The sequence below is a fragment of the Dermacentor variabilis genome, chromosome 4 (assembly GCF_050947875.1).
Source record: "Dermacentor variabilis isolate Ectoservices chromosome 4, ASM5094787v1, whole genome shotgun sequence".
Taxonomy (NCBI): Eukaryota; Metazoa; Arthropoda; class Arachnida; order Ixodida; family Ixodidae; genus Dermacentor; species Dermacentor variabilis.
Genome location: NC_134571.1, coordinates 218,001,760 through 218,025,399, shown reverse-complemented (window position 1 = coordinate 218,025,399; position 23,640 = coordinate 218,001,760). Strand labels below are relative to the sequence as shown.

Sequence of the window (23,640 nt, the reverse complement as noted above, 5' to 3'; positions counted from 1 at the left end):
CCATGGCACATACCCACAGTGGGGGATTGGCCAAGAATCGGGCGGTTTAATTAGGTGCCTAAATAATAATGATAACAAGGGAGTTAACAATTTGGGCGTATGAGTTTAAAAGTAAACGTTTTGTGTTTGGAGAAAAAGGAAATAATCAGATGTAAACCGGGTATAAGATAATAATAATATTAACAATAATAGATAATAAAAGATAAGAAATAAAAGAAAGCTATGGTTGGGAGGGAGAACGATCAATCTAACATGGAAATCGCTTGGTTTCACTTAGGTAATCGTAGTCAACAGTAGATCCCTGTCACGTGCCAGCGCCGAGTTCTTCGTGTCACGTTTGATAGCATGAACGATGTCTAATTTTTCTTCTATGCTGAGTTCCCGGCTTTATTTATCTGAGCTTCGGCATGACGCGAGTCCTTGTTTACACGGTGCCACAATGCTCTCTGGCATGGCGCCGAAATGATGTTGATGTTGATGTGGCTTCACGCACAAACGCACAGGGCGCTTGGAGGCCGTTGTTCTGATCTGATCTCTGAGGCTTGTTCTAGCAGGCCGCCCGATGGAGACTATGCACCACCGTGTTTGCGCGATGAAAAGTGGAAATACTACGTGTTTACCGATACGTATGCAATAAGCTAATACGGTTTATGCGAATACAAAACACATGTTCAATGGCAGCTGTGTCGGGGATTTGACTACTACTTTTAAAACGAAACTACTGTTTAAGCAGGTATGGTTTAATGAGGTTTTACTGTATTACGATCATTTGGCCCCATTATTCCACCAATGATTTGCACAGGCACTCTCCGGGGGCTTATGCTGCTTGGAAAAATAAACATGATTTTGATTAACACGGTGGTGCATCGTCTCCATCGGGCGGCCTGCCAGAACAAGCCTCAGAGATCAGATCAGAACAACGGCCTCCAAGCGCCATTTGACTAACGTCAGCAGAGCACTTCATTATTTGTTTATAAGGTTGTTAGATTGAAGCACTCATTCAATTCATCCATATTTTACTTGTCATCACGTTGTACAAGAAATGCAACTGCGGGTCATTTTAATCTTGCACCATGTAGCCATGTATACGGAGAGCGTATGCTACAGTCTACAGATGTTAGAACCTGGAACAAACTTTAAGCGGGAATCATTAATTCCTCGAGCTTTCCTAACGCCCTAAACAATATTTTCTTTCTTTGTTAAAGACAGAGTAATCATGAATTTCCTAATATATCTGTACAAAGGAAAAACAATTGTATCTTATAAACTATTTGCTACTTATGTTATGTAATTAGTGGCATACAATTGTGTTGTTTTTAAAATGTCATATTACTCTGTTATATCATAAGAAGCCAACAAACACTGACACCAAGGACAACATAGGGGAAATTACTTGTGCTTAATAAATGAAATAAAGAAACGATAGGCTAATGGAAATGTTGTCCTTGGTTGGTCCCTATGTTGTCCTTGGTGTCAGTGTTTGTTGGCTTCTTATGATATGACTAATAAAAATCGGGCCCCTCGGTTAACCCCCTTTCTTCTCGTATATTACTCTGTTTTTTCTCATTATGTACGTATTGTAATTCAAATATTATGTTTCATCAATCTGTTTAGTACTAATCGATAATTGTTGCACATTGTTTGTGGGCTCAATTGACTTACCTTTTGCTGACTTGTGAGTTTACAATCAACAACCTTGTATATACATTTATTATTGCTGTTTGTTTATTCCTTGGCTGTGCTATGATTTCCTTTATTTATTGGACCTTCAACTAGCCTTCAGCTACAGGTCAGACAAGTGTTTGTTACTTGTGTACAATAACATGGAAATAAACATTTCACTTATTAAAAAAAAAAAAAAAAAACCTGCGAAGCAATTTTTATTGCTGCCGAGTCAAGAAACTGCTACTTTTTAAATTGACAATAGCATAACTTGCTAAATGGATGGTTTTGTTTTATTGGGCTATCAGCTGTACATGTACCTAAAGAAAAGGCAATTAAAGATGGATGCAGTAGACTTTCATTAATTGGGCTCCAGACAATTCGATCCCGATAGAAGGTCCCGGCAAATGCCCATACATTTCCATGGGTGAAAACTAGTGTGACTTTGACCCTGACATTGCCCCCCCTCACCAGACAAGTTGAAATACTCGGGTTGGCCTGACGTGCCTGGCCCTGATGGGCAGCCCAGTGGCTGCAGCACCTGTCTCAGCAGCACTAGAGGACATGAATGCATCCAGACAGAGCAAAACTGCCTATTTTCATTCCTGGCCTTAGGAAGGTTTCAAGCGAAAATGGCAACTCAGACTGAATGACTACCATATTTTCATAATTACATGTGCCCTTTATTTTTGAGAAAATTTCAGAAAATTGTCTGCATGGTGCAATCATGGATGCAAAGCCAAAACTGCACTCCCAATGTTCTCAGCAATCTACTGTCAGAACCAGCATGATTGCCGTTGTTATAGCAACTTGGCAACAGAAGGAGTTTCCTTGTAGGATTGCAGCAACAATGTTCATTCAGAAGATTGGTTACATTACATGCTGAGCTGGCGGCAATGTAGCTGCGTTGCATGTTTTCAGCTTTCCAGATGATTGAATGTTCTGCAGGATGAACTAAGGAAATGGTTAGTCTAGGCGAAGGCCATCATGTTGTTTGCAGGTGTTGCAAAGTGGTTCAATAAATTAGGGATGTCAAGTGTGAAATAGACAGTATAGAAACATGTTGTGGCCCATAGGCAGTGATAAAGTTATCAAACAAGATGTACAAGTACTGAAACGTAAGTGTGCAACTCTCAAGCTGTCTTAAGAGAACAGTCTGTCTGACAATTGAGGAATGATAGAAAGGACTGAAGTGGCTTATAGCAAGCAAGGCAATGGAACAAGCCTCAATGTTTGCCTCTGGCATACATATGGTTTGCATGAGCACAGTGCAGCCTTCAGAGCTCGCAGGATGTCAACTAATGCTGATAAGGAAAGTGATGAGGATCATTTCATCAAAAGAGTGAGTCAGGCAGGTATAATCAAGACTGGCACCAAAATTTCTTGGAAAGAAAAAAATTAGCATCTACCTGATTGTAGCACAAAGCTACAAAGGAAACCATACAGGTTTCTTTGTCATTTGTAAACAAGTATCTCATGTGAGAGCCCATAGTTCATAATCATCATCAGCAGCCTATATCTCCTCTGCAGGATGACTCACCCTGCGATCTCCAGTTACCTCTGTCTTGCGCCAAACGATTCCAACTTATCCTCGCGAATTTCCTAATTTCATCAACCCACCTAGTCTTCTGCCGTCCTCTACTGCGCTTCCCTTCTCTTCGCACCCATACTGTAACCCCAATGGTTCACCAGTTATCTAACCTATGCATTACATGGCCTGCCCAGCTCCATTTTTTTTCTCTTAATGTCACTATGTAAACCTCATAAATCTTTTGTGGTCAGTGTCTTGTCATATTTCATCATACTTCATCACATGCTGGTTTCACAGAACAAAAGCTTTGCAAAAAATTCGCCCTGGTCCGGGTTTCCTGTAATAATAATAATAATAATAATAATAATAATAATAATAATAATAATAATAATAATAATAATAATAATAATACTTTATTGATGACTTGAGAAACATACAATGGAAGAATCGGGCCTGCCAAAGCCGCAGTGGGCTTGAACGGCAGTGCCTGGCAGACAGTGACAGAGCCATCAGTAACACCTTATTAGATAGTAGACAACAGCGAAAAGAAAGAAAAAACACACGCACACACACACACATGACAGGCTTTTGATCATGCATTAATGTGTCTAAGAGCCTTTCTGAGACCATATTTTGTCTTCACATCTTGTATGCTTTGGGGCAGTAAATTAAACATTGCTCGGACATAATAGTTACGGAGTCTTCGACCATATCTTGTCTTACAGCGGGGTGTAACATACGGATTCTTTGATCTCAGGCAACGAACAGGCACATAAGGAATTTTATACTGGCTTATCCAAAAATGCTTTAAGACAACAATTTCTAGCAGCAAAGAATTGAAATCAGGTAGACAAAGTTTTGAACACATCAGATTTGGGGGGGACATCATAAGCAACATGCTTCAGAATGTCATGAAGGACGGAGTTGACCCGGTTTACCAAATGTTGAGCTTGTGACCATATGTAGATATCCTATACCGAATTACGCTGTAGCATAAGGCATGTACTACAAGCTTTCGGACAGACAATGGCATGTAAAATTTAATATTGCCACCTGGTGTTTTGAGCCAGCGTTGTGTGCCCAGCAAAAACGGTGATTGAAGACGACGAAGTCAAGGATCTTGCGCCAGCTGGTGAACCGTTCTCCTTGTGTCTGACATTTTCGGGTCTGGCTGCTGATACTGCTGCTTATTCTTGCCTTAGCGCGTGACAAACTGGTGGAGGTGCTAGGTAATCTAATCTATGCACCAAACCCCTCCGGGCAGCAGGAGCTCCAGCCCCGTACCGGTGGTTACGCCTGTACACCGCGCCAGCCGAAGGATCCGTGGACAAGCCCCTGAGTTTGGACTCCTCCCAGAGAAAATGGCAGCTCTGACCACCCCAACTGGTATGGAAGGCACAACGCCGATTCATTGTACGCTATTCAATCCGCGAACGCCGAATCCCTTCCACGGCGCCATACATGAGGACGTTGAAGATTGACTGGTGCACTATGAACGTGTTGCCGCGTTCAACAAGTGGGATGACGCAGACAAACTGAAAAACGTCTATTTCAGCCTTAACGATGGCGCACGTGTTTGGTACGAGAACCGTGCAGATGCCTTAACTTCATGGGCAGAATTCAAACGCCGGATTCTTGAGACGTATGCGAGCCCTGAACGCCGAGAGCGAGCTGAGCGTGATCTCCAGTCCCGTATACAAATGCCGAACGAGGGTGTCGCAATGTACGTCGAGGACATGACACGTCTCTTTCGACGAGCCGACCCCAGCATGTCGGAAGAAAAGAAGGTGTGGTACCTGATGCGCGGAGTGAAAGAGCAGCTGTTCGGTGGTCTCGTGCGCAGTCCTCCCAAGACTGTGTCAGAATTTCTTTCCGAGGCCATCACCATGGAGCAGACTCTTCGCCAGCGGACACTATCATACGAACGTCAAGTGAACACTGCCTCACCTACGGACTTCTTCGGAGCTCTCGGGGGTCACGTCGATTTCTTTCGAGAGCTCATTCGTCCCGTGATTCATGAAGAACTCCAGAAACTGTCGGTACCTTCACAGCCGACGCTCAGCTCCTTGTCCAGCGTTCTCCGTGACGAAGTCCAACATGCGCTAAGAGAACCACCCTTCAACACAGAAGCTCGACCGCTAAGAAATGACAGCCCACATATGTCATATCCGCAAGCCTTGAGGCAACCTGCCCCACCTCCCTCCCCGCTTTGCGCCGCGCGCCCGGCCATACTAGAGCCCGTCCAAGCTGCCTCGTATTACCAGGACCACCGACAGGCCCCGAGGAAATCAGATGTGTGGCGGGCACCTGATCGCCGTCCCCTTTGCTTTCACTGTGGCGAAGCTGGGCATGTCTACCGACAGTGCTCCTATTGAGAGCTCGGACTCCGTGGATTCTCAGCGAACTCGCTGCGACCTAGGTTCGGCCAGCGTCCTCCTGAAATTGAAGAATACGTTGCCCAGCAGCGCGGATCTCCATCAGCTCGACACCAGTCACGCTCCCCTTCGCCGCGGCGGTTTTCTCCGACTTGCCGTACGTATTCAAGCGTGGTGCAGGGTCGGTCGCCCAGCCCACGACGGGAAAACTAACCACAGCGACCTTTGGGGGCGAGGCCGCTCATTCTGGACGTGCTCAAGGACCTCTACTGACGCGTACGCGGACCGACGATATATCAACGACTACAGTAGTACCTGCTGATTACGGAAGAATTTCTTTATACATTCCTGTACTGCTTGACAATCGTGAATTGACTGCTTTAGTGGATACTGGAGTGGATTATTCTATAATCAGCGAAAAACTGGCCACCCTTCTGAAGAAAGTGACCACGCCTTGGAATCAAACGCCAGTTCGTACAGCTGGCGGGCACATCGTCACACCACTCGGCATGTGCACGGCACGAATACAGATTCGCGGCTCTACGTTTGTTGCCAGTTTGAGCATTCTCCCTCAGTGTTCTCGAGACCTAATCATGGGCATGGACTTTCTCAGGGAGCACGGCGCTATCATCAACATTCGACAACGCCTCGTCACTTTCTCGACAAAGAGCGCCACAGCGACGACCAACACCATCCACCCTCGAGCATCTCTTCGTGTCGTCGATGACGCTGTCACGTTACCACCGCGTGCAAGTGTCGTGGTTCAAGTGGCATGTGACAAGCTCATACACGGTGAAGCGGTCGTAGGAAGCAATCGATCTCTCCTGCTTTCTCATGGTGTTTGCGTAGCAAGAAGCCTTGTCGATCTCCACGATGGCCACTGTGAGGTTCTTGTCACCAACTTCAGCTATGAACACCGGCACCTTTTCCCCGGTACTGTCATCGCCTACGCCGACCCGATCGCCGATGTCACTGAGTGTTTTGTTTCTGAGGCAATCGACACTGCTGAAGCACCTCTACGCAACGTCGACATTAGTCCAACGCTTCCTGAAGAGAACAGACAACCCCTGCGCGAGCTGTTGCTTGAGTTCCACTCTTGCTTTTGCACGGTCGTCGAAAGTACGTCAAACATCGATTACGAAACACCGTATCATCACCTATGACGACGTGCCCCCCATACGGCAACAGCCTTATCGTGTTTCCCCGACCAAACGACATGCTATTCAAACGCAGGTGAAGGAAATGCTTCAAGACAGCGTAATCCAGCCTTCATGCGGTCCCTGGTCATCGCTAGTCGTTCTTGTTAAAAAGAAAGATGGCACGCTTCGATTTTGTGTAGACTACCGGAAGCTAAACAACGTCACAAAGAAAGACGTGTACCCGTTGCCTCGTGTCGACGATTCTCTGGACAGGCTGAGGCACGCGAAGTATTTCTCCTCTATCGATCTGAAAAGTGGCTACTGGCAAATTGAAGTAGATGAGAGTGACCGCGAGAAAACTGCTTTCGTAACTCCGGTCGGCCTTTACGAATTTAGAGTACTCCCTTTCGGCCTCTGTTCCGCTCCAGCCACATTCCAGTGAATGATGGATACCGTTCTCGCTGACCTCAAATGGAAAAGCTGCCTCGTCTATCTCGATGATGTCGTTGTGTTTTCGGAAACTTTTGACGAGCACCTTCGACGCCTTCGGAATGTGCTCGAAGCCATTCGATCGGCTGACCTTACGCTCAAGCCAGAGAAATGCCATTTCGGTTACGAGGTACTGAAGTTCCTTGGTCACTTCGTAAGTGTGGCAGGTGTTCGTCCCGATCCCGAGAAGACTGCTGCCGTAGCAGCTTTTCCCGCTCCAACCGATAAGAAAAGTGTGAGACGATTTTTGGGCTTGTGTGCATATTATCGATGCTTCATTGAAAATTTTTCGAAGATTGCAGATCCGCTATTTCGCCTTACGCGTGACGACACGCCATTCCTCTGGACTGATGAACAACAGACCGCCTTTGCGGAGCTACAACGTCGCTCGTCTTCTCCTCCCGTGCTCGGTCATTTTGATGAGGATGCTGACACAGAAGTACGCACTGACGCCAGCAATATCGGTCTCGGAGCTATCCTGGTGCAACGACAAGACGGGACTGAACGAGTTATCGCCTACGCGAGTCGCACTCTGTCACGTGCAGAGTCCAACTATTCCACCACAGAGAAGGAGTGCCTCGCGGTTTTTTGCGCTACCACAAAGTTTAGGCCGTATGTCTACGGGCAGCCATTTAAAGTTGTGACCGACCATCACGCTTTGTGCTGGTTGACCAACCTCCGAGACCCTTCTGGACGATTGGCACGTTGGAGTCTGCGACTCCAGGAATTTAACATCACCATTGTGTACAAGTCAGGCAGTAAACATGAAGATGCCGACACGTTATCACGGGCACCTGTTAAATCTCAGAATCCTGACGAGGAAAACGACAGCACCTTTCTGGGAGCCCTCAGCGGGCCGGATCTGCTCGCTATACAGCGATCGGACGCTGAGTTAAGACCCGTCATCGATCACTTAGAAGGCGGCATCGCATCCATTCCTCGCCCACTTTCGCGACGGTTGTCGTTATTTTGCCTACGAGGGGGCATCTTATACAAAAGAAACACAGGTGCCGGCGACAAACCACATCTGCTAGTAGTACCTCAAGCCCTTCACGACGGCATCCTATTAGCCTGCCACGACGAGCCGACATCTGGTCACTTGGGCTACTCAAGGACTCTGGACAGGGTACGGCTACTGTACTACTGGCCTAGACTGACTGCTTGCGTCAAACGCTACGTGAAAGGATGCCGTGAATGCCAGCGCCGCAAGTCACCACCCTTCAAGCCTGCAGGCCTTCTACAACCCATCGACCCTCCGCGTACGCCGTTTGATCAAGTTGGAATGGACCTTCTTGGACCATTTCCCTTGTCTTCCTCGGGCAGTAAGTGGGTCATTGTCGCAACTGACTACTTGACGCGTTACGCTGAGATGAAGGCACTACCACGCGGGACAGCGTCTGAAGTTGCCCAGTTTTTTATGCATCACATTGTGCTTCGGCATGGCGCACCGTCATTCATCATCACTGACTGAGGGACGGCATTTATGGCAAAGCTTCTGGACAACATCTTCAAGCTGAGTTACACGAGTCATCAAAAGGCCACTGCATACCACCCTCAGACTAACGGCTTGACAGAAAGACTAAACAAAACACTGGCAGACATGATTGCTATGTACGTGGATGTGCAGCACAAAACGTGGGACGAAATCCTACCGTACGTAATGTTTGCGTACAACACTGCCACGCAGGAAACTACACGCTTCCCGCCATTCCGCCTCGTTTATGGTCGAGATGTCCAAACTATGCTAGACGGCATGATTCCATATGAAGATACTGACCAGTTCGACCAGTTAGCTCCTGACGTCGAGGAGTACATTCAGCGTGCCGAGGAAGCGCGTCAACTGCCCGCGTGCACATAAGACAGCAGCAGTGTACCGATGCAATAAGGTACAATCTCCACCATCGACAAGTGACCTATGAGCCTGGTGACCAAGTTTGGGTTTGGACACCCATTAGATGGCGAGGCCTCAGCGAGAAACTCCTCAGCAAGTACTTCGGACCATACACAGTACTAAGGCGTGTAAGCGACGTGAACTATGAAGTGATTCCAGATGGAGACCTGCCATCGCCCAAGCGCTGTTTACCACGTGCAGAGACTGTACATGTGGTCCGCCTCAAGCCGTATTTTACACGGTGAAGCGTACTACTGAAACAACCTTTTTTTTTTTTTCTTTTTGCTGTCGTCGCGTCTTCCTCCAAAGAACTTTGAAGCGTTTTTTTTTTGTTTGTTTTGTTCCCGACTACAGAACACATTTTTCCGTGTGCATTTCCGTATGTGTGCTAGCGCGTTCCCCCCCCCTCCCACTTTCTTTTTGTTTTACCTAATTTGTCTAGTTTCCATGTACGTTTTGTGTTTGAGCATCGAGTCGATGCTCCATTGGGAGGAGGAATAATGCCACCTGGTGTTTTGAGCCAGCGTTGCGTGCCCAGCAAAAACGGTGATTGAAGACGACGAAGTCAAGGATCTTGCGCCAGCTGGTGAACCGTCCTCCTTGTGTCTGACATTTTCGTGTCTGGCTGCTGATACTGCTGCTTATTCTTGCCTTAGCGCGTGCCAATATTATACAAAACACAAGACACTGCACGAAGTTTTTGACAAATATACCCGAAATGAGAGTTCCAGGATAAATCACTGTAACAAAAAAACACCAAGGTATTTAATTGAACAAGCGCATTGTACAGGGTCACATGAACAGGAATTGCAATGTGATGTGTGCAAATATAATGGGGCCGATAGGCTAACTTGCTTGACAGGGTTGTGGAAGCAGATTAGTTGAGTTTTGGACGGATTGATATGGGACTACATTATTCCGAAACCAGTCCATCACTTTTATTGTTGCCATTTGTAAAGAACAGATGGCGTCAGTGTATATTAGAGCGTGTGAAACAAGGACAGTGTCATCAGCATACTGATATAATTTGACGTTCACAACATTAGATAAATCCTTAAAATATAAATTAAATAATAACAGACTTAAAGTTGAACCTTGGGGGACGCCAGCTTTAATTTTTGTCAGGTTGCTGCGAAATTTTCCAATAGACACAAGCTAGTGCCTGTGAGATAAGAAATTTTTCAGAAGCCACAAAAACGCACCCCGAAAGCCTAGCAAAGAAAGTTTGGTTAGTAGTATACTATGACAGACGCTGTCAAACGCTTTGCGGACGTCGAGAAACAGTGCACAAGCAATCTGATTGTGTTCAAACGCAGAGTTCAGTGTATCGGAAAAATTTTCAAGCAGCAACTGCGTACCCCGATTCGGCACAAAGCCATACTGGCTAGGAGATAACACGTCATGATTGTTTAAAAAGCTGCTCATTGTCTTGAGCAGACGTTTTTCCAATATCTGTCCAATGCATGAAAGGATTGAAATAGGCCGGTAGTTTTCGATATTGTTGTGTGCGCCACTTTTAAAAAGATGAATGACCAGCGCATTTTTCAAATTATCGGGAATGATACCAGTGGTACTAATATTGTTTAAAATGAGTAGTAGCACATCTTTTATTGCTTCGAAAGTTCTGCGCAACTCTAATATTGAAATACCTTCAATTCCTGGAGTCTTACTTGGTTTTAGACTGAAAAGGATTGATTTCAGATCATGTTCCGAAAACATGGGAAGAAAGTGGATTCTGAAATGCTAGTTTGCAATGTGCAAACCTCTGGATGAGGTCTCGCTACACCAGACACTTTTGAAAAAAATGAGTTAAAATCATTAGTGGTGGCAGTACCATTTGAAGAAAAACGAGACATCAGATCAACATGGCGATTAGCGTTTACATCACCACCTCTAAGATTGTTAATTAGGGACCATGTTTTCCTGCTGTCACAACGAGTGTCCGTGAATTTTGCTCGTATGTTGTTACGTTTTGCTAGACGTATCATAGCATTGACCTTATTTTGAAGCTCTTTGAACCGAAGCCGTAAAGCAGTGCAATTAGGACTTCTCTTTGTTTGAACCCATAACAAGTCTTTTGCTTTTATTGCCGCGAATATTTCTGTCGACATCCATTTTTGGTCCAAGTTACGTTGTTTAATTTTACAGACCCGTGTAGCTGCAAGCCAGAAATCGGTGAACAGTGTTACAAAGTTGTCATAGGCGTCGCCTGGAGGAACAGTCATCAAAAAGTTATACCAGTCATGATTCATTACAAATTTGTCGAAAGCCAAGGGGTCAACAATTGTGATTTGTTTGACTTCGTTTGGAGCGACCAAGTGAGTAGTGTCGTCTGTTAGAGAGCAGCAGACCATGTAATGATCAGCAAGTTTCGCTGTAATAATGGCAGATTTGACACTCAAGTTATGTGCACGTATATTTATATGATCTATGCAAGATGTGACAAGATGACCAGCAAGGAATTCTTCGCATGTAGGTTCACAGAACGTGTTTTGCAAGCCCCCATTTGGAAATGATGTCCAAATAATTGCTAACTGTCATCGCTGAAGGGCGTAGCGTATCTATGTTGACATCTCCAATGAGGCAAACATGGTCCATTGATGACATCGAGGCCAGGGCGACATCCAGTTCATCCAGTATTATACGGCCGTTGCAACACAGTGGGCGATAAACCGCAAGCAGAATTAGTGACAAGGAAGGTGCGCATAGACGCACTGCCACAATTTCAGCTTGGGAAAACGAGAAAGTCAGCTCAGTTGTCGCCCATGTGTCGGACGGAAAACTGCCACGCCTCCTCTCCTCTTAATTGGCCTAATGTATGAAAAAAACTTGGTATCCAATTCATCATCATCATCATCATCATCATCATCATCATCATCATAATCAGCCTGGTTACGCCCACTGCAGGGCAAAGGCCTCTCCCATATTTCTCCAACAGTCCCGGTCATGTACTAATTGTGGCCATGCCGTCCCTGCAAACTTCTTAATCTCATCCGCCCACCTAACTTTCTGCCGCCCCCTGCTACGCTTCCCTTCCCTTGGAATCCAGTCCGTAACCCTTAATGACCATCGGTTATCTTCCCTCCTCATTACATGTCCTGCCCATGCCCATTTTTTTTTCTTTATTTCAACTAAGATGTCATTAACTCGCGTTTGTTCCCTCACCCAATCTGCTCTTTTCTTATCCCTTAACGTTACACCTATCATTCTTCTTTCCATAGCTCGTTGCGTCGTCCTCAATTTGAGTAGAACCCTTTTCGTAAGCCTCCATGTTTCTGCCCCGTAGGTGAGTACTGGTAAGACACAGCTATTATACACTTTTCTCTTGAGGGATAATGGCAACTTGCTGTTCATGATCTGAGAATGCCTGCCAAACGCAGCCCAGCCCATTCTTATTCTTCTGATTATTTCCGTCTCATGATCCGGATCCGCAGTCACTACCTGCCCTAAGTAGATGTATTCCCTTACGACTTCCAGTGCCTCGCTGCCTATTGTAAATTGCTGTTCTCTTCCGAGACTGTTAAACATTACTTTAGTTTTCTGCAGATTAATTTTTAGACCCACTCTTCTGCTTTGCCTCTCCAGGTCAGTGAGCATGCATTGCAGTTGGTCCCCTGAGTTACTAAGTAAGGCAATATCATCAGCGAATCGCAAGTTACTAAGGTATTCTCCATTAACTTTTATCCCCATTTCTTCCCAATCCAGGTCTCTGAATACCTCCTGTAAACATGCTGTGAATAGCATTGGAGAGATCGTATCTCCCTGCCTGACGCCTTTCTTTATTGGGATTTTGTTGCTTTCTTTATGGAGGACTATGGTAGCTGTGGAGCCGCTATAGATATCTTTCAGTATTTTTACATACGGCTCGTCTACACCCTGATTCCGTAATGCCTCCAACAAGACCTGCCACCCTCTCGTTAATGCTATAGAATTCTTGTATGTTACCAGCTATATTCTTATTAATCAGGAATCCGACGCCTAGTTCTCTTCTCTCCGCTAAGCCCCGGTAGCACAGGATGTGCCCGCTTTTTAGCACTGTATATGCCTCTTTTGGCCTCCTAACTTCACTGAGCCCTATTATATCCCATTTACTGCCCTCTAATTCCTCCAATAGCACTGCTAGACTCGCCTCACTAGATAACGTTCTAGCGTTAAACGTTATCTAGTGAGGCGAGTCTAGCAGTGCCCAATTATCTGATACTGATTGATGCAGGCGGACGGAATGTTAATCTCTGTAAGCATGATTGCATCGAAATAGGTGTTCAAGGGGGTAATTAAGGCCTGAAAATGGTCCCAATGTTTTCTAACACTGCGAATGTTGACGTGAACAGCATGGAAGGCGCAACCATTAGAATTTAGAAAGAAATTACAAACCTCGTTCAGATTAGTACATGTCTTGAAGGCATCTTTGTTCATGCTCATGCAATACTCTCGAGATCAGATGCCTTATTGATATACAGAATAGGTGTATCTTCATCCCTCTTAGCCAGTATCTTGCCGTTTTTGGTCCAAACGAATTAAAATTTTTTTCTTTGCCTTTCCACTTTGCCAGCTGATACAGCTCCCGTTGGGCACGCGAAAGATTATCGTTGAAGTAAAGCCGCGGAAAGGAACTATTATGAGGAAGTTCACGTAGGACTCCTCCTGCAGCGAGCCATTGCTGTTTGCCCGAGACAGTGTGCATCTGCAGAAGGATTACAGCAATGGTATTGCTGCGTGCGGGAAATCAGTGAACGACAGAAACATCGGTCAGTTCGAATTCGGAAATGTTTAGCTTCGCGGCCAGTCCTGACAAGAAGGAAGGCAAATCCTCGTTGGAGTTATATTACAGGCCATGAATCTCAATATTGCAGCGTCGGCTGTATTGCTCTAATTCGCAAAGTTCAGAGCCAACGTTCTCAAGCAGCTCAGCCTGAGCAACAATCTTAGAGGAGAGTGTATCTACTTGAGCGCCAAGCTCGCTGACTGCTATCTGGTTTGCAGTTACAGTGGACGACACCGATACATATTTAACAGCAAGGGAATCGAGCGACCCCTGTATCTGCAGAACAGTTTGTGCAGTTTTTTCTCTGATAGCTTTGAAGGTCAGTAGTTCTTCCACTTCGTTAGCCAACATTTTGACTGTAGTCGTCAGCTGGTCCAGTTTATTGTCTACAGTCAAAAGTTGTTCTAGTGCTCCATCATCCGATTTATTACCCATTGCCGGTAGCTTGACGGCTTGTGTCTTGCATGCTGGGCATACCAAAGATCCTCGTTTTGCTGCCGACATTTTCGAAAAAGTGGATTCAGCAACCGTCGAGCAGTTTTTACCCAGGTGAAAAGCTTCATTGCAAACAGAGCACGTCATAAACTTATCGTCTCGCGGTAATGGCTCAGCACAAGTGGTACAATCAGGCATTGTGGTGCAGTCGGTAGCAGAGAGCAAAATACAAAAAGGAAGCGCGGGCAGGTGGTCGTTTGAACTCACCTGTCGACAGCAAAATAACGGGTCAATACATGGTACAGCCTTGCCGCCAACTGCGACAGGAGTCAGCGAGAGCAGTCCTTTTGTAGTCGGTAGTCAGACTTGATTGGGCTGCCAAGATCAGGTGGCCAAGGCGATGGGAACGACGTTGGACGACAGGAAATGAAGCCAATGTTGGTCCTTTGGTATCTTGATGCGAAAATCGGTGATCCAGGCAGCCAACACGTGTCGATGCGTGTTCCCTGATAACCGGATCGGTAGCTTTGAGTGCATCCGCAACCGGACAGCCTGTCGACAGCAAAATAACGGATCAATACATGGTACAGCCTTGCTGCCGACTGCTTCATGATGCTTGACGACTTCATGATGCTTCATGCAACAGTCAGGTGGATTACAATCTTTCCCTTTCATGAAGCTTCCTCCACCTTGCAGGCTTCCGCATAACAGATTTACCAATAGTCCTTGCGATTTTAAAATTTGTATTTTCATTTTTTGTCTGCTTGCATTTGTTGTTATACTTTCTTTTATTCTTGTGCTTTTTGTTTTTGGGCTTAGAATGGAATTAAGATTGGATTTCAATTAGGTAATGTGGCCTACTGCTAGAATGTGTTTCCTAATTTTAACTTAACCTGAGGTAATTCACGTGTGACCCTGCAATGAGTGGTCTCTCTGTGCAGAGATGTTCCGACTGGACGGCTTTGAAGAAGACGAGGCAGCTTTCCCCTCTTCGGAAGAAGAGGACTCTGATGGTGAGAAGCAGCAGCGTGTTTTTGGCAGTGGCCATGGCTCATGCTTACTAAAAGGTTGTTATTAAGGATAAGTGAGTGAGTGAGGGAAGCAACTTTATTTGGTCCACTATAGACGTAAGCAAACTCCACGTCACCCGGCTAGGCCCACTCGGGGACTATCAGGTGAAACCTGACGGCCCTCTCGCGAGCCCTCTGGTCTGCCAGGATTTGAGAGGTCTGATCCTGGGCCCTAATTAGCTTCATAATTTCCTCTTGGGTGAAAGGGGGACCGGCAGACGTGCAGCCCCACAGGACATATTCGAAGTCTGCATTATCACCACACAGAGGGCAGTCCGGGCTTGGGAACCATTCGGGGTACATTGTGTGCAGCGCTGCGGGGCTCGGGTAAGTGCTTGTTTGCAGAAGTCTGAGAGTGACTGCCTGGGCCCTGCACAGCGAGGAGTGTGGCAAAGGTAGGAGCCTTCTTGACAAATAATTATATTTGCAGATTTCGTTGTATGAGCAGAGAGGCACGGGTCGCCCAGGAGAGGATGCGTTGCCCAGTGCACGGTCAGTCAAACCTCGTACAGCCGAGTGCGCCTCCTCGTTGCGGTTGATCGAGGCACCCTCAGTGGTTCCAAGGTGCGCAGGGAACCAGGCCAAAGAGTGCTGTTTCATGTCTTTGGCACTTTGGATGGTACGTAGGGCCTGGGGAGCAACCATTCCCATCTGAAAGGCCCTGACAGCGGCCTTGGAATCCGAATAAATTGTGTCATGTACACTGTCCGTCAATGCAAGAGCAATAGCAGCCTGCTCTGCAACGCTGGAATTAGAAGTGCGAATGGTAGCGCAGCTAAGGATTTTAGAATCACAGTCGATAACCACTGAGGAGAAGGCCTCTTCTTGAACGTACGAAGCAGCGTCTACGAAGCATGTTCAGTCCTTGTTCAAGCGGGCACTGGTGAGCAGAGCTTTACCCCTGGCTCGTCTTCATACTTCGTTGTAGGTGGGATGCATATTTCGTGGCATGCGGTGTATGTAAATCTTAGATCTTACGTCGCTGGGCAGCTTCACAGCTTCGAGACTGACGACCGTGGGGTTACGTCCCAGCTTGCCAAGTATGGCTTGGCCCGCTGGGGTACCGGAGAGTCTGACAAACTGGGAAAATTCTTGGGCTCAACGATTTCTTTGAATGTGTTGTGAATTCCCAAATTGAAGAGGTCTTTTGTGTGCGTTTCGATGGGAAGGCCGAGGGCAAGCTTGAAGACTCTTCTGACTAGGGCATTGATCTTGTTGCGCTCCGATATGAGCCAGTTGTGCATAGCCCCTGAATAAGCGAGGTGGCATAGCACGAAGGCGTGGATAATCCGGATCAAATTGTCTTCCCTGATTCCGCGGTACCTGTTGGCGAATTCTTCAGATCAGGCCGAGGGCGCTTTCGGTCTTGGAACAAATGCATTTGAGGGCTGCTCCATTGGCCCCTTTCGACTCGATAAACATTCCTAGGACCCTGATAGTGTCTACCCGCGGTACTGGAAAGCCCTTACCGGTGAATAATGTAATGTGGTTCTGTGTTGCTGGCTTCCAGGACCGGTGCGAACTGCCTCTGGGCCTCTTCTTGTAGAGCAAGAGCTCAGATTTAGCGGGCGAGCACCTTAGCCCGGTGGGGATAAGATACCGCTCCGTCACATCGATGGCCTCTTGCAAAGCACCCTCGACCTGACCCTCACATCCGCTGGAGCACCAGATGGTGATGTCATCCGCGTAGATCGTGTGGTTAATATTTGGGATTTTGTTCAAGGCCCTCGACAGGTTGATCAGGGAGATGTTGAACAGCGCCGGGGAGATCACCGCCCCCTGAGGTGTTCCCTTTGGCCCAAGCTGGATTTCGTGGGTCCAAAACTCGTCAATCTTGAGTCTAGTGGACCTTGAGGAAAGGAAAGAGCGCACGAAATTGTACACCTGTTTGCCAACGTTACACTCTGTCAGGCTCTTGAGAATAAAGACGTGATATGTTGTCAAAAGCCTTTTCCAGATCCAAGCTGAGAATTGCCTTAGTGTCGGTGGAGGTAGAGTCAATGATCTGGTGCTTGATCAGTCTCATGGCGTCCTGAGTCAAAAGCCCCGACCGAAAGCCAATCATGTTGTGTGTATAGCATTCGTTAGACTCGAGATGGTCAGTGAGGCGGTTAAGCATGGCGTGCTCGGCCATCTTCCCAACAGACGACGTCAGGGAGATGGGCCTTAGATTGTCGATGCTCGGCGCCTTACCTGGCTTCAGTATGAGTACTGTGTAGGCTGCTTTCCAGCTCTTGGGAATGAGGCCGCTGCACCAGATATCGTTCATCTTGTGCGTAAGAAACTCGATTGAGTCGTTGTCGAGATGCTTGAGCATTTTGTTGGTGATCCCGTCAGGCCCAGGGGCAGATCTGCCGTTGAGGGATGCGAGAACCCACTTGACCTCAGCCACGGTAAAATCCTCGTCCATAGATGGTACGTCACGCCCTTCGTACTCGGGAAACTGGGGGGCATCCGATCGTCCGTGGCCGCCAGGTACTTGTCTATGAGGTGCTCCGTGACCGCCTCATCTGGAGTCTAGTCGGTGGCCAAATGGACAGCTTTTGCCAAAGCTCTCTTCTGATTGGACTTGGTGTTGCCATTGTGCAGTAGGCGCCTAAGGAGACCCCAGCTTTTACCGTTGTTGAGCTGGCCTTCCACCGAGTTGCACATCTCGTCCCATTGCTGCTTGCATAGCACCTTGCAATGAGCCTCTACCATCTTGTTTATATCGAAAATTTTCTTGCGTAGTCTTCTGTTATGGTGCTGAGTCTTCCATCTCGCGAGCAGTGCCTGCTTGGCTTCCAATAGATGCGCTAGCCTACTGTCCATCCTGTCCACCTCCAGATCGGTTGTCACCTCCTTGGTGGCTCTAGCCGCATCCTTCTTTATCTCGTCGCACCAAGAGTCTAGGTCCATATCATCGTTAAGGACGCGCTCGGAGCGGTTGGCTCGGAACAAGTCCCAGTCAGTGAACCTAAAGATCCTCGTTTTGTTACGGGCAGCCTTGATCACTGCTTCAGTGATGCAATGATCGCTACCGAGGTCCATGTCCTGATCGCTACCGAGGTCCGGATGGTCCACTTGACGTTTTCCAGGTTCTTGACAAAGTAAGATCCGGAGTCATATCTCGGCACACCGAGTTCCCTCTCCTGGTTGGAAAGTCTTTATCGGTTATCAGCGTAAGATCTTCCTCCGTTGCCGCGTCCCATATGTCTGTACCCTTCTTCGTATTGGTACAATAGTCCCACGCCTGATGCTGGGCATTAAAATCCCCCATGACGACTAAAGGCTGACAGCCGGCCAAATGCATGGCCTCCTTGAGAATACCACCAGGCCTGGCTCTGTGAACGCTGGGTCTGCAGTAAACATTTAGTATGAAGATACTGTTTCCTCTTAAGCGCTGCTTAGGGGGGTTGACAAGGAGTTCGGCCATGACGTAAATGATCGCATTGTCCGTGGGACCAAGGTCTCGCTGAAGGCACGTGAGCTTTTTACTGACCAGGGTAGCAACCCCCCTTCCTCCTTCAGTGGAAGCCACCGTCAGGAAACCGGGGAGCTTGATAGGTGATGATGTGATAGTTTCTTGCAAGGCGATTACTTGGGGTTTGTCCTTTACGCTTTTTAGGTATTTTCGCAGGGTCGCCCGTTTGCTGACGAACCCTGCACAATTCCACTGCCACATTCTTATGACGTTAGTTCCGTTATCCATGTTTGGGCTTGGGGATGGATTGCGAAAGTGCCGCATTCAGAATGGCACCCTCCGTCGGTGAGGCAATGACGCTGTGCAACTTTGGGACTTGTGCTGTAGATGTGCTTGGCAAAGATCCGTGGCTGGTCCCCTCCAGCCTAAGTATTCTAGCGCTGAGGGCCACCAGGCCCAGATGAGGGTGCGCAATCATTTCTTGTACGTGAGAGAGACCTGTCTGTATGTTGGAGATGGCGTTCTTGAGATCAGACAGGAGTTCTACCATCTCGTCTCCCCTTGAGACATCCAGGGCACGACGCTTCACTGCAACCATCTTGGGAGGGGCTTTCACTGTGTCCATGGCCGAAGAGCGTGCGGCAGGCTGAGAAGCTGGTTGTGTGACAGCCAATCTTCGTATTTCCGCCATCTCGGCGACTAGCCGACTGATTTCCTGCTTGAACACAGCGTTTTCTTTCCTAAGACTATCATTGGCACGCCTAAGCTCTTCGAGCTCGTTCGTGAGACGAGGGTCGTGCGAGTCTTGAGAGTTCGACGCTTGCGTTTGGTTGCCACGGGCCCTATCAGCCCACGTTAGAGAGGACTTGCCTTTACCGCTGTTAGGGGTCTTCGATCGTGAGCTGTTGGATGAGCCACTCCCAGTACGGGACTTGGAGCAGCTTCTGGAGCTGGAACGCACTGGAGAAGGCGATGTGAGTCGCGATCTCGAGGTAGAGCGACTTCTGGAGCCCCGTCGGCTTGTAGAGCAGCTTCTTGAGCGGAAGCGTCTTCTGCCCCTAAGGTTGGTGCTGGATGAGGCTTGCGAATCGGGCGATCTAACGATCGACGGCGTGGGGAGCTGCACTTGCTGCCTGGAACGCTCGAAACGTCGTCGGCGAGCAATGTACGGCGTCTTGAATCTCTGCGCACACTCTTTACCGGCTACCCGCCGTGGTTGCTCAGTGGCTATGGTGTTGGGCTGCTGCGCACGAGGTCGCGGGATCGAATCCCGGCCACGGCGGCCGCATTTCGATGGGGGCGAAATGCAAAAACACCCGTGTGCTTAGATTTAGGTGCACGTTAAAGAACCCCAGGTGGTCAAAATTTCCGGAGTCCTCCACTACGGCGTGCCTCATAATCAGAAAGTGGTTTTGGCACGTAAAACCCCAAATATTATTATTATTTACCGGCTGTAAGGTGCAGACCGCCGCAAATCTTGCATTTTGGGGTGCATTGATGCTGCTCATCGGGATGTAGCAGGCTGCATTCCCGACAGACAACGTCGCTCGGTGTTGGACAGACATCGGCACGATGCCCGAGTCTTCCACAGGCGTGGCATACGTCCACTTGCTTTCGATATAGGGAACATTTCATCAGGAGCGTTCCGTACCTGACAAAATTTGGTACCCGGTGCTCGTCAAAGGCGATGATGATGGCCCCAGTCTGAGCGATTGTTGCTAGTGCAAGAGGGTTGTTCTGATTAACAATCTTGCCATCCACCGTCGCTGAGTCGTCTTGTAACGGTATGCCACATATGACCCCCTTGCACGTGGAGTGCGGGGCTGTCTCATACGCGCAGAGTTCATGGATCTTGCCTGAGATTTAGATTTGCTTGATGCGGGCATATTGATCGGCATTCTCCTGTCTGGGAGTGCTGGCCACCATGATGTTTTGCTGTAAGTTCGGGCACACAGTGTCTTGTGCGAGCTCGTGCTGGCTGATGCCGGAGGCCGCAAGTATTGCGTAAGCCACCGTGGCCGCTCCAATTTTGGGAATATTCAGCCAACCTCTTGGTCTAATAACGATCTTCGTGTCTTCTTTGGGAAGAACCGGCATTCGGCTTGCCCTAATAATCTTGGTCTTACGCGCTGCGCCGCTAGACTTGTCGCTATGGGGAGCCAAAGGCGTTGCCATGGCGTTTGGGTTAGCTTCCCGCGATTTGGCGCCAGCTTTTCTAGCACCTGCGGTTTGCTATCCCTGCTCTTGAGTGACTTCTTCCGGTGGAATATTTTCTCCCTCTACTTGATATTCCATGATGGTAGCAGACGAGTGGCACTGAGCCGCCCCGGAGGTCAAGGCGTGGTTTCCGAAGTGCTCTTTAGACGCCGCCAACGAATGCACAGGAATGTCTGTAAAATTGTGAAAAGTCACTCACTGTGACAAAAAGGGTATCCGCGTGGTCCTTACAACTTCACGGAAAAGATATGCACAAATAAACATTGGTACGTGACAATTAAATACAAGAAAAGCTGGGAAAATGTGGGAACCGAAGAACGCGTCCTGACTCGCCGCCTTCTTCCTCCGTTATTAAGGATAAGAACGTGCAGGAGCTTTATTCACCGAAGGAAGTGGCACTGAATGCCGACCTTAAGTTAAACTTGATGCTTTAAATGTCTGTCGCACATCTATAGGCATTAGTGATTGCACCCGAGCTGCAAAATTAGCACGAATCGAATTCTTTTTTAAGATAGGAGCTATAAACTTGGTGTTTAAGTCATTGCTGCCGGCTGCACTGGAGGCTTCATAGGTCTACATGTTGAGTTGCTTTTAACAGTCAAGGTTTTTTTCGGCATACAGCTACTGTGCAAAATATACTATCTTTAAGTGGGGACTTTGCCCGAACAGCGGTGAGGTTCCATCGACCAGATAACGTACCAAGAGCATGTTCCCAACAGCCCTCTCCCGATTGTGGTAATCTATTGGCAGGGTGGCACAACTCATCACTGAAATGCGGCCTTCGAGAAAATGCCAACACATCTGCGATGTTGGGAGCCACAACCAAAAATCTTGTTACTGTAGCAAGCGAGGCGTTGCAGGCTGTATGAAATCATATGAATATGAGTGTCATGTGTAAGAGGCATGCGGCGCAGAAAGCAAGAGGGTGATGTGCACACATCAGTCTGAACGGGACGAGCCCTCGAGACGCATGACCCGAGCTGTGATCAAGGGAGAAGTGGTGCTGAGCTGGGATTATCGACGTGGCTCTGGGCCAAGAAAGTTGTAGAGTCAGCATTGCATTGGCGACGGGAGCCATGGATGTTCGGTGAAGTCCGTGATGCTGGCGGTCCAAGGTGTGGCCGTTGACCTCGGCGACGTTCGAGCAAGGCTCCTTGGACCTGCTGGCGCCTCTCATGGCAGGACAGGGCATTCCAGGAAGGATCCCCCTTCTGAGACAGACCAGCACGTATGATTGTCCCCGGAGCGTCTCGTCGGCACTTGAAGTAGCGGTGGAACCCGGGGTTAGGCCTGACCGGTGAGGCCAGAGTGCCACGTCACCAATAGAGTTCGGGACACCGGCATGAGAGACAGACGAGTTGACTGGCCAACACCAAAGCAGCAACGTTTACGGAGTCGGCGAGAACACTAACTATGATGAAGATCCAACACACTTAGGACTCAAAAGGTACGTGCGATGACAAAAGTCAGTAAGAACGGTCCTTTCTAGTAGCGGTAGCGTCGCAGCCATAGACTAGAGTGGCCTGACTTTCGCATAGCAAACGCCAAGGACTAACATAGCCGGTAATAAGGACATGTTTAGGGATTATTAAGTAGGTTGCGTAAGTGTTAGTATTTCTTCATTGTGTTTTAGTTTGAGCGACATTTATTTTGAGTTTGGGGTAGAGTGTGATTAAAATCTGTTTGCGGTGCTGCTCTGTGTGTGCCAACCCCATCTCTCGTAACATCCACACGCCCCCGAAATCGGTGACGCACGACAATGGGACATGTCGTCACATCTCTGATTTCGCCGAGAGATGCATTTCGGTGAGGTTTTTAGAGTTGTTCTTCACTCTTCTTGGGCTGTTTTAAGTGAGAATCGCAGGATTGCAGAAGAAACTCAATTATCAAGTTTACAACTTTGAAATTCAGCAATGAAAAATTCTATAATTTTGTAAAGTGCACCTAATGATACCTCTAAAGTGTACAAAATTGATGTCTCCACTGTGAAATGTATGAATAATTTGTAAGTAGGACTTATGCAAAACACTTGTGAACATTTTCACATTCATATCTGATTTGTCCGCTTGAGATGCTGTAGCACGTACAGATTGCAAAACTACAATATCTGTCTTTAGTGCAGATTTGTGAATTTGTAAACATCCTGGTTCCATTTTCCTTAAGCACCCCAATTTCAGACACTTGTTAAGAACTTTGGGATAGCTAAATCAAAGTTACTATAACTTAAGCTTTTCTCAAGTGGAACAAATTTCATTCAAGTTGGCCCGATGGTTGTGTCATAAAAGCATTTTTGTGTTTTACATGTATTTGAATAGGAAAATCAGAGTTGAGCCCTCCGCTTGTGGAAGGCGGTGCGGAGCCATAGGCGCCATGGCCACGGTTTATTTAGGCCGGCCAGCTACAGTGCAGCGGGATTTCGGGAGTGGCCGACACCGTGGCTGCTCAGGTCAAGGGCGCTAGCATGTTCTATTGCCACACTACCTGCACCCGAGCCCTCTGCTTCTTCGCCGGCTCTGGAGGAGATAGTCGCGGCCCTACAAACTAAAGCTTCCTCTTAAGCTAAAGAGCCACAATATTGGATATTTTATAAAGCCTATGCATAATGAAGATGCCTGCTACACTCAAAGAATTGCCAACTACACAAAACACAAAAACCGCTTTTA

General features: G+C 47.6%; 1 protein-coding gene across 4 annotated transcripts in view; it reads left to right on the top strand.

Moving 5' to 3' along the window:
• Positions 1-23,640, top strand: part of LOC142580112 (uncharacterized) — a 233,805-nt gene that overhangs the window by 173,423 nt on the left and 36,742 nt on the right. For all 4 annotated transcript variants that reach the window (XM_075690924.1, XM_075690927.1, XM_075690925.1 and 1 more), the window contains exon 8: positions 15,229-15,300. In XM_075690924.1, coding sequence (XP_075547039.1) covers positions 15,229-15,300 — 72 coding nt within the window. The remainder of the gene's footprint in view (positions 1-15,228; positions 15,301-23,640) is intronic.